Here is a 12,327-nt window from a genome sequence, read left to right as displayed (position 1 = left end):
CCCACGCTGTGGGTGCTCCCCACCTGTCAGTAACTTAGGAGTCATCTCAGTGACCCAAGTCGACTGTTGTCATATTGCAGTGTTGAGTTCAAATCACCCTTGTTTTATTTTTATTACAGTATATTGCTATAATTTTTCTATTTCATTATTACTTGTGGTTGTTCATCTCTGTCGTATTTCTAAATTAAACTTTATCATAGGTCTGTATATATAAGAAAGAATAAAGTATACATAAGGTTTGATAGTATCTACAGTTTCAGGCATCCACCAGGGGGTCTTGGAATATATGCCCCACAGATAAGAAGGTGTGCTATATGCTCAGGAATTTTCCAACTTAAAACCATTCATCATGGTTCTCTCTTTACCTACTACCCATCTCTAGCCACTGTCCCGTCTCTCTCATTCTCACTTATTAAAAGAATAGCTCATTATTTACCTGTCTGCCAATCACAATGTGGCTGATCCTTCCCAAAGACTCCACTGAAACTGGACTTGAGAACATCACAAAAGCATTTATTTAGCAAATTCTTCCCTCCCTCCCTCCCTCCCTTCCTTCCTTCCTTCCTTTCTTCCTTCCCTCCCCCTGCCCTCCCTTCCTCATCTCCCCTGTCTCCACTATCTCCCCTCTCCCTCTGTCCCTCTCTCCCTCTCTCACTCTCTCCCTCTATCCCTCTGTTCCTCTCTCCCTCTCTCCCTCTTTTTCTCTCCCTCCTCCTGTTCTTTCTGTTTCTTTATGACTTAAAAAAATTTATTGACGTAAAGTTTACATATCATAAAATTCACTCTTAGAGTACAATTCAGTGCCTTTTAGTAACTTCGATGTTTGACTACCACCACATCCTGTTGTGGAATGCTTCCATCATACTAGGAGGAACCCTCCTGCCCATTTGCAGTTATGCCTGATCCCATGCCCAGCCTCAGGACATGTATTTGGTTGGATGTTGTCACTCCCTTGCAGAACTGAACACTCTGCACCCTTAGCTTTCCTAACGCAGTCCACACGTGAGTCACTGTGGGCCTCTCAGAATGTATCTTTTGTCTTCTTCAGAAGGGAGCTCATCTTCCTCTGCCCACACCCTTAACCGTTGAGCTTCTCCAACCTTCTCCCTCAGGCCAGTGCTTTCTGGGTTTCCCCCAGTCATTTCTCTCACTCTCACAAATCACTTATCTGTGCTAGATTTTGCCCCTGTTCTGTATCCCTGTACTTACTTACTTCTTTGTCTCTAAGGTAAGCTGGCTTTTTTTCCTCTAAGAATTACCTCAGATGCTACCTATTCTAGGATGGTGCTATGATGTCCCCCATTTTAAACATCGATTGTACTTCCTGTCTATAACTGTACATGGAAGAATCAAAACTCATGAGATGTAAACCCTAAGTCAGCTTTCTAGTCTTTCCTGCCCCTTATGGGAGTAGCCCACCTACTCCACTTCTGACAATGTTTAGTCAGTTTCAAGCAAAAAAATTACAATGTACTGTCTTATGTAATAGTTAAAAGATAAAGCTTGATTTAAAGGTAAAACTAATCTCTCTCCCTGGTCCTAAGCTGGTGCGGAGGGAAAGTATACAGTTCAATAAATTATGTTTTGGCTTCTTTTCTCACCTAGCACACCTACACTGCTTCCCCCTAGCTGGTTAATTCCAATTCTGCTAAGTATTTTGCCCAGAAGAGAAGAAAGGAGATCAGCAAGTTGAACTTGACGGATCCTTTTGTAGTGCCTTAGCATCATGTCACTTTGGACTTGCTAGAAGAGCAGAACTGGCATTTTCTTCCAATGGTTCTTTCATGGTTTCACTTGAGATTCCCAAATACTGGAGACATTTCCCCCTCAGTTCCCTGAATGTACTGCTACACTCTCCCTCTTCCCCACTCCAACTAGTCACTTTCTTCTTTCTCAGCCCCCAGAAGTCCAGAGATACCCTAGCTTTTGTCTGTAAGGTCTCTTTTCCCCAGCAGGGGGTTCTCTTGCTCAGGATTTATAAGAACCACAATCCAGAGGTGCTCACCTGTGTGTATCTGGTGGGTGCACAAGAAACATCATGTATTTTGTGCCCCTAACATCTTTGAGAATCTCTTTGCTTCACCAGTTGCAGTACTCTGTTTGGCTCCAGCCTGCTCTCATTTTCATTTAGTGATACCTTGTAGTATCATCCCAACCACGGCATCCCTCCAAAGGCAGCTCTCTGTGGCCTCCTTGATGTGTAACCTTAAAGTCCAGCGTAAAGGGGGCACCTAACTTCCTCGCTGTCAGGAAGAGTTCCTTCCAAAGACACCCTTTTATCACATCCTCTGTTCAGTCTCTGGACACCTCTGATGTGCATGAGCCACAAGAACCAGGCAGATGGTTTTGCAGGATCTCCCTTGAATGTTTGCACTTCTTTCTGGCACCTCCCAACTTCACATCAGCATCCTGTTACAGACCTCTGTCTTCCAGTCTAGAATCTCTTATTAAAATATAGTTATTGTATTTATGTCAGTGTGCTACTTGAGAGTGTAAGTGCCTTGAGGACACGGATCTATTTAAAAATATTCTTCCTTTGTGCTTATAGCTGAAATGCCACAGGCACTCAGTGAATTTGAGTTTTCCCCCAAGATCCCTCTCCTTCTTCCATGAATATGAGGTGAGCTGCAGAATGGTCTGGGCTAGTGGGCAACGTTAGAACTCAATGTTGAAACTCTTTCTACTTCAGCCAAAAAGTTCTCTTTAGCACTTTTCATTTCATTTACCTTTTTCGACTCGACTATTACAAAAATATTGTTTAAAGATTTTTGACCTTTTATCATTTTAGGAATAAATTGTTTTTTTTTCTTTTAAAATGTTTCATTTCAATAATTTATACCACTATGAACACTAGTTTAATAAATTATCTTACAGATTTTGTGGCAGATGACTGATGCATTATCCCTAGTGGTTACCCCTCTCAGTAGTTTCAGAAAAACCAAAATGAGACTGGTCTCATTTAAATAATTTACTAAATAATAAGTAAATTATTTTGATAACTGTATAAAAACATTTTAATTCTAAAAGTGAATTTATGGCACCTACATACATGTCAAACTAAAACAAAATTTATTCTTTGAATTACCACCATGTTTTCCAGTTTGCAAAGAGTTTCTAAAGAACACGCAACCCAGCCAGCTTAGGTAGCGACTATGCAGACAAAATTGCAGTGCCACATGTTGAGCTCTGTACTGTGAAATATTTTAACCTGGAAGATACTTTACTTTTCTATGCTTAATTCATTTTAAAAGTTTATTAATGCTTTGGATAATAGCTATATATGTACATTGAATAATATATAAAATTTTTGAGAGACTGTATAGTGAAAATTGTTATCTTTCTATTCTCTGTTCCTGAGCCCACAGTTTTCCTCCCCAGAGATAACTGCTTTTACCAGTTCTCATATATCATCCAAGAACTATTTTGTGTAATTATAAATGTATATGCTGTATACATACTGTATACAGCAAGTATGGAGACAAAATACCCACCCATTTTTTTTTTTTTTTGCACACAGTGTTTTATTTGTGGTTTACTGTATCTTTGAAATATTATCATTTAATTCCAAAGAGAGTTGTTGCATTCTTCTACACTAATGTCTATTATAGTGATGATGCATTACTGCAATACATATTCAGTGGAGTTGATTTTTTTGTTTGTTTGTTTTTGTTTTTGTTTTTTGAGGTGGAGTCTCGCTTTGCTGTCCAGGGTAGAGTGCAGTGGCACAGTGTCAGCTCACTGTAACCTCTGCCTCCCAGGTTCAAGCAATTCTCCTGCCTCAGCCTCCTGAGTAGCCACCATTCCCAGCTATTTTTTGTATTTTTACTAGAGACAGGGTTTCACCGTGTTAGCCAGGATGGTCTCAATCTCCTGATCTGCTCGCTTCAGCATCTCAAAGTGCTAGGATTACACGGTGTGGAGTTTTTTATGTTAATAGTCAAGTCCTTTCCCTTTACAGAAGAGGTAATTGAAATTACACTTTCAATTGCCAGTTACATTAATACAGACCTTTAAAAATATATAAAATATCAGGTTATACTCTGTGGTTCTCTAATGATCTGATTACTTAAGCATTCCATTTCGTATCTATTGCGTGGGGAAAAAATGTTGTAAGTACACAGTTTCTAAATGTATTTCTCTTTGACAGATTTGTTCACCCATCCATGTCTCTAGTTCTTTATCTGAAAAACGAGGGTGATAACAGAATGATCCCCATGGGTGGTTGTGAGGATTATAGCAGGTTAATATATAGGAAGCACTTAGACCAGTGCCTGGCACATAAAATGGGCACTCCATAAAAGTTAGTGATTATTGCATTACTATTTAGTTTCCTTCCTGGTATTGCAAAATTGTCTTTGCAGAAAAACATTTATATTATATTATGTTGTTAAGCTATTTTTAAATCCTAAGTAAATATATGGTAGCAAGGACTGTTGTTATGTAGACTTAGGAAAGGTCGATTCTTCTTCATCATACAAGGAGGTCTGGAATAATTTCCCATTGAATCAAAGGGAAGGAAAATCTACATACCCTTTATAATAATTTAACTTTGTCTATGTTCATTTTGTTTCATGTTTAACTTGGAAGATATCATGAAAAAGAATATATCACAGAAGTTGCTTATCATTTAGTTTTCTTTTCATCATTAAATATAGTAAGACCCTAAAGTCTAAGTTCCTTATATGTGTAAAGGTTATTTTCAGGGAAAATATGACACATAAAAAATGTTATAAAAAACCACCTTAGATTCATATACCTTGGAAAAACATTAAATAGTGCTGTTCTTTTTCAGGGATGATGACTTGCTTTCAAAATTCTGCAACACTGTTGAAACTCGAACTTGCTCCTAAACAAAAGTCTCATCTTGCAACATGCTACAAGGGGTGTTATTGCAGTCAAGTAGAAGTAGTCATCCATGATTGCTGAGAGGCTTGTAAAGCAATGTGCCTGGCAATTGACCAAGTTAATTTGATGTTTAAAGCAAAGCAAGAACATTGAAACAAACCTTTTGTCAAATATACTTAAAAAGTGTTGACATGTTATCTAATATTTTGAAGCATGTCGGTTGGTATGATTGGGTAACTGTGTCTTGTCTCTTCAGCTTGCACTTGGATGAAACTAGTGGAACCAATTGAAAAACAGCCTTGTAATTTTTTTTCTGGTGTAACATCAGTGATATTGGTCTTGCCAGAGATCTCTCTGAGTTGAGGATAAATTGAAAGAAGCTCTGAAACCAACACATAGTATCTCAGAATATTCTGGCAATATTTTTGTATAGCTGCCCCACCTACTGCAGTGTACACACAAGAGCTCTGATTCTGTTTGCTGCTACTTAGGTCCACTGATTTCTGGGAGACCAAAACAAAAATTAGCAGAATGTCAGAGATGACATGCCTCAACATATAAAATAATGTCATAAACTTCTTTGTTAAGTTTTTCAACAGTAACCTTCTCAGGAATATTTGTTTCTTTGAAGAGGGTTTTCCTTCTCTTCAATTTGTATAGTTTAGATTTATTTCCATTTTCATAAGATGTTAAATTTATGCATGAAAAATAAGCAAGAAATAAATCTTGTAATACATATGCATGAACACACATATCCATGTAGGTATACACTTATATACATATTATTGCTATGGAAAATATTATTTTTCAGTGCAATAAAGCATGGAGTACATACAAGTTGGCTTGTCTGTCTATGTGTATTTGGACTACAGAGATAGATGTGTTCATAGATTTGGCTGATTCTAAAAAGGAACCTTAACGTACAAAAGGTTATAAATCTCTATTTTTTGAAGATTATAGTCTAGTTAGAGAGAAAAGCCATCATTTACCTAATACGATAGAAGGTGTTGGAGTGCTGAGGGTCAAGGGAGAGAATCCGAAGTGCTGTAGGTGTCTATAGGAGCACAGGATGACTTCCAGCTGGCATTGATGACTTCCAGCTGCCATTCACCCTATTTGTCGATTGTTCTGATGTCCACACAGATATGTGGATATGGAAGGTAACATCAAACTGGGTGCATTATATTCTTCCCTCTTTGCTGCTGAACATTTGTGAGCTGCAGGAAATATGAATGAGTTTATCAAGAATTTTGGATTTGGCGCCCAGAGTTCATGTGACTTTCATCACCTATCTGGCCAGTTTTCAGCAGTAGGGAGGCAGGGTTAGTATGCAGAATGGATGAACTACATCTCTGGAAGATGTGAAGATTGTGGATAAGGGAATGATTGAGTGATTACGAATGAACAAATGGGTTATGTGATGCATGATTTCTGGTCTGGCAGGATACACAGTCTCAACAAGCCAATATAATCATTAACTAGTTGACTACCAGCTAGTGTGGTTGCATACCATGAGAGTGAGTTAATGTAAGTTCTAAAAGATTCACAATACAACACCCATAATTATCAACCTTTTGCCTATTAATAATTGAATATTTTAATATAATAAATGTCTTTAGTCTGCTCGAGTTTTTTTGAAGATTATAAATCATATATATTCATAAATATAAATTGTTTCTAAAGTATCAAAATTAGAGGTGACTTTTTGTGGATGTGAGATAGGATGGTGTATCAAGCAGTCCTTTTAGTTAAAATTGCTGTAGGGTTTTTCTCTTTGAGAAAGAAAATGCTTGTTAGGTACATGTTATCTGAAAGAAATGTTGCCAAGTCATTCTCATACCTAACATAAAGAAATGTAACTCTTAGTATTTGCCAAGATGACATTCAAGGTTGTCTGTATACATTAAAAATAATAATACATATCAATATTTCATGATATCTGCTGTCTTAGTAGCAGTTTTGTAAAGTATATGACAAGCCACAAATGGTTTCTTCCTTCTTTTAGAGCAACCAGGAACAACTATTTAGGGCATTTTTGGTTTTCAGTCCAAGGTCTAGCATTTTTTTAGCTCAGCTGACATTAAGAATAGATAGTACAGTTGTCAATATGCACTAAATTTGGGGGCTATTTAAAGATTACCATGAGAACGTGTTGTGAATATATTAAGTTTTAGCCCTATAAATGCAAATGTCTATTAGCAGGGAAAATTCTAAAGGGCATCTATTTTTTCTTTGGCTTAAAACATTCCTGTGAATAGTAGAATATTCTTATTGTAGCAGATGACATTTTGATTTGTATTTGTCTTGCTTCAGTAGCTTCCTTTATATTTATTTTAGCTTTGTGATTTCAGAAGTGGGATGAGCTTTAATGTGTCCCTTCTCTCCGTGACAATACTTGGCAGTGCTGAGAAGTCAGATTGTGATTGTATTAATTACCTTCATTATTTATAAAGTCAATGTCCTACTTTAACATTGATTAAAAATAAGCAACGTAATTTAAAAAACTTCCTGAATGACAGTTCTTTTTAACCTCAAACTTTATATAGTGCATGCATGTGTGCACATATAAATGAATATTATATGAGGATTAACATTTCTTTTAAATCAAACTCTTGTCTATTGTTTTTTAGTTTCTAATTTCTATGAATTTGTGGGTGAGCGTCAAAGTGGTATGTTGCAAACTGTGCTCTCTTTTCTTCTTGTTAAGAGTGAGTTAATGTAAGTTCTAAAAGATTCACGATACAACACCCATAGTTATCAAACTTTTATCCATTAATTCAGGTTATAATATGTCTACTTTGAATGTTTATTTCAAATATGATTTATTGTCTCCCTGGTTAAACTTGCAGTTACACTTTGAAGGGCTTTAATCTAAGACTAATACCCTTAGCTAGGCATACAAGATTGACTTCCACACATCTGCAGTCTCATTTCATACCACACTCAGCTTTGCCACATGTATTACATCTCTTTAGCCTTCTTCCTGTTCATGCAACCCAAAGGCAAGAACACACCATGAGTACCTAAGCCATGGGGCCTTTGCATATTCTGTTTCCTATGCCCAGAGGTGATTGTTAGAATATTTAACCAGCAATAGGGCATACATACTGATCAATCCAAAGTGACATGGCTAGAGCAGGATTCTGGAAGCCCTCAAGCCTTTTGGTTGGCTTCAGAGAGGTGTGGTGGGGTTTTACAACAGCATGGAGATAGGCAGTAGTTGATGGGGGAGTACTGTCCAGACATTAGCTACTCACAGGCCTATCTGCTACCTTATAAATCTATACCAAGTACTTGTCTACACCAGGAAAATGTCTTCCTTCCCTCACTGCAGCACATCCACACACCTCATTATGTCGTCTCTTCTTTTCTTCTTCTGTACTCCACTTATTCAGACAGGCTTTCCCTAACTGTCTCATTTAGGCTTGCATAGAAACGTCTACCCCTCTGCTGTACCTTTCACAGTGGGCAATTTATAAATACCTCTTACTCATTTAAACAAGGTGTCACTCCCAATAGCTGACACACTCCAGGAGTACGAGGACTCTCGGTCTTCTGACAATCCCATCACCACCTTCACCTCCCTCTAGAATTGTAATGCCAGCAGCTAAGAGGTACTTAATAATTTGTTATTGAATGAGTGAGTTTTCAAAAATAATTTGGAACTTCTTGGATATGTTTTAAATATAACCAGTGTACATGTTATCTTGGGAATGGATTGTTTGGAAGATAACATTTTAGAAAACAATCACCTTCTTTATGCCTTCTTAGACACTTTCCTGAAACAATTTTCAAATGGTGGCCAGATCCCGTGCTGTGACTTATCCTTTGGTTCCAGTAAAAATGCTTTTCACTCACTTGATGTCCAGTGCAAAGATGTAATCTCCTGAGTGACTCATTCACTGTTCTTAAAGCACAGCAAGAAACATTGCTTGAAGGCCTCCTGTGAAAGGGTATTTGGAACATTGGAGCAACCAGTGATAAGTAAACGGAGGCTGAGTTTTCTCTTGAGCTCAGTAGCGACTAAAACAGCTGAATCGCTAGCAGCTGCTGAGTCAGAGATTTATCAATCAATCTAGTAATTTACTCTTTATCTTATTTATAAGAGTTTATAATATTCTCTTTTCCCATTTCAGAATTAGGGCGCAGACCATGTATTTTTTTTTTCCTCCAAATGACATAGAGCAGAGCTTTACGTATTTGTTTGAATAGTTTTTGATACTAAGGATGAGGATGATAATGGCAATGTTACTGCAGAATTCTTTGCTAGAGATTCCCCTTCCTTTCCTAAAATTCTCAGCTACCTATTCTATTTAAATCTGTTATTCTGTTATCACCAAATTCTTTCTAAGTTAGATTTCATGTATAGGCTGGATAGCTATAACTTTTTCAAGAAAGGAAGTACCAGTTCAATTAATGTACTCCTTAAGCCTTTCCAGTGGTTGAGTCTTACCCTTGTCCCCAGAGTTTAGTGCATGTTACGATCATTTCCTAGTTTCTCATGAGTCTTAGACATATATATGTATGAAATTAATGTATCTCATGTTTTACATACCTTTTATGGCTAGTTAGCATTGTATTTTATTTGATAATTTAAAAAATATTCTTGGTTTTCTACCATATCTATCTATATGAATATGCATGTTGGTGTGTTTCATCATTCTCATGATTTTTGGACCACAGTGTCTTCAAATGATTAGAAACCAAACTATGGCTGTCAGTTATAAATTAAATCCAATCTAGAATGATTTCAGTTATCATTTAAGTTAGTAATTGAAAATAATTATGGATATAGGATATGTCATTGAGTGAGCAGAAGAAGGAAGAAAGGCAAGATACCTGAGACCCTTTGGTCCAAGCAGGGAGAATCAACCACTGGAAAGGCTTGAGCAGTACATTGATTGATTGAGGTGGAATGTGTGTCTCTTCCTTGTATATTTTAATTATTCAATAATTTTAGCCATCAGTCAACTAGGACCTGATGCTATTAAAAATAACTTCAAAAAGCTTGTTTTCTATGCACTGTGTAGGAGACACGGCCCGTGCCCCACCCATCCTCTTGCCTTCATCACTTCAGTGCACACACCATTTTTAATAACTAGCATGTGCATTTCTTTCCTTTTCTTTTTCTTTTCTTTTCTTTTTTTTTTTTTTTTTAAACATCTGGAGTTAACTTACTGCCCTAGGAGGAGGTTACAAGTACTGGGCCATTATTAGTGTCATGGGAGTTGGTGTGTAAATACCCTGGATGCCTTGCCCCTTGGCAAGAATAACTCGGGGATAATGCCTGGATGACTCTGAGTCATATGTCCTACAGGAACTGGACTTGCGGAGTTTATTCCTATGGGAATAAACTCCAGTTATTCATGGTGTTAGGAGCCTTTATATTTCACCCTTTCTAGGCTGACTTCCTTTTCTTATCTTACTTCCCTATCCTGACTGTTTTTGTCCTTCAGTTACCAAGTAAATTCCTTGCAGTCGAGTTCATTTTGTCATGTTTATGTTGTGGAACCAAACTGAGACACACAGTTTGCAGCAATGAGGATACTGAGAGAAGGTTAAAGATCAATGATACTGTAAGTTGTTAACCTGCAGTCTTAGAGCAGTAGTTCTCAATTGTATTTTCCCCTCCTTCAGATTCCAGTAGACCTAGAGAGAGTGATGCCTAATGCTTGGCATTCTAGCCACAATTCCATCTCTTATATCCTACCCAAGAATATATATTAGATTGCAGGCACCCAAGAACATTATTATAGGAATGATGACTTAACATATTATTTTAAGTACATATTTTTCAAGTTGTCATATTTTTACTCTTTGAGTTCTTATTATTTGTGATGTATTTAATATCTGATTGCATATGCCACATGTCAGGAACTCACTGTTGAGAACCACTGTCTGCAGGAGGTAGAATTCTCTCTTTAGCTCAGTGGTGACTAAAACAGCTCAATCAGTAGCAGCTGCTGAGTCAGAAAAGTTGTACCCGTTCCTTTACAAAACTTTGAAGTCATTAATTCCCTGTGTGGTACCAACTGAGTTTCAGGAGTCCAGAGAAGATCGTCTGATTTTAGGTGTGTGTATACAGCCTACCTGATCATTAACCATGCAGCTTAACTAGTTTTAAGTGGCCATTCAAAATCACACAAGACTTTAACATAATTATTTCCTCTCAACCAACATATTCAAGTTTATAAAAATTCAAGAAAGCAAAAAAGAAAATGGTTTCATTTGCAAGGTTCTCAGAGTGAACATTTTCTACCATTAGCATTTGAAAATCTGTTTTACACAGCATATATAATTGGGAGCTTTCTGTAGTTGTCTTAAAAATAGGTCTAAGATGGACATTGATAATGCTATCTATGATTTGCATGCTTTACTAGGAATTCAGAAACTACAAAAATTAGTGCTTCACGATACTTGCTTATTTGACTCTTAGTTTTGTCAAAATGCTATCATTAGAGAAAATGGAAAAAGTTAGAATTTTAGGTTAATGTTTCCTTTCTTGAAATCATGCAGCAAAAGTGTTAATTGATATGTTAAAGTTTAATATTTTAGTATTGGTAAACATATCTAATTCTATAAGATCATTTCCATCTGCCTATGAGTTACATGTTTTGTAAGTATCTACATTTTAAGTGTCCTCTATTTTGTATCAAAATGGATTTGGTTTATCTGAGAATTTTCAGTGTCTGAATGATAAACAATTTTTATGAAAAGAAGAAAACCTGTTTTTAAAGCAGCTATTCTTTTTTTTTTTTTTTTTTAACTAACTGCTTTGTACATATATTTTACAGATTAAAGGATTTACCTGAAGACAAAGCATTCTATTCATCAGAGACTGGACAAGAGTAACTGTCGCTTTTGGCAATTAAAGATGATGTTGCCATGGAAACAGTTGATCCTGCTTTCATTCATTGGCTGCTTAGGAGGTAACAAAATCCTGTATTTTTAAAGTTGAGGTTAGAGGTATACTCAAGTCATATGCTTACATAATTTTAGGATGTTGAAATAAAATTCTACCAATAGCAAAGAAAAACAAATCTTTTCCCCACAACAGGAAAATGCAAATTCTTTAATCCAAAAATTGGGTTCTTATTCCTCCCCTTATTTTTGTAATCCATTTTTGTTTACATAGCAAATGTGGAACAACCAATATTACAGATTTACTGTAATATTATGCTTTTGGTATTATGAATATAACATCAAAATTTGAGCATTTTAATTTGACTTTTTTTTCAAAGGAGCTTAAAGATGCAAGATCTCACATATAAAGGAGAATATAAATTTAGAGAGTGCTGGTATTTTTATACTCAAATATAAAAACAATACTGTTTTATTTTTAGCAAATAACTTATCTAAAGGACCAAAACTGAATATCGATACAATTATCTTTTTTAATTAGGGAAAATTTAAAATTTAGAACAAAGTAGAGAGAAAATAAAAAGTCTCATCTTTGACACATACAAAAGCAACTATTGCAAA

At 36.3% G+C, this 12,327-nt stretch overlaps 1 protein-coding gene across 5 annotated transcripts in view; it reads left to right on the top strand.

Moving 5' to 3' along the window:
* CNTN3 (contactin 3) overlaps nt 1–12,327 on the top strand; it is a 335,565-nt gene that overhangs the window by 75,678 nt on the left and 247,560 nt on the right. For 4 of the 5 annotated variants that reach the window (XM_039477684.2, XM_074404559.1, XM_074404561.1 and 1 more), the window contains exon 2: nt 11,640–11,774. In XM_039477684.2, the coding sequence (XP_039333618.2) occupies nt 11,720–11,774 (55 nt within the window). In that variant the 5' untranslated portion in view covers nt 11,640–11,719. Of the gene's footprint in view, nt 1–11,636; nt 11,775–12,327 lie in introns of those variants that run through there. The other variant, XM_074404562.1, reaches the window with a different exon arrangement.

Source organism: Saimiri boliviensis, chromosome 8, assembly GCF_048565385.1.
Source record: "Saimiri boliviensis isolate mSaiBol1 chromosome 8, mSaiBol1.pri, whole genome shotgun sequence".
NCBI lineage: Eukaryota > Metazoa > Chordata > Mammalia > Primates > Cebidae > Saimiri > Saimiri boliviensis.
This window is presented reverse-complemented; position numbering and strand designations above follow the sequence as displayed.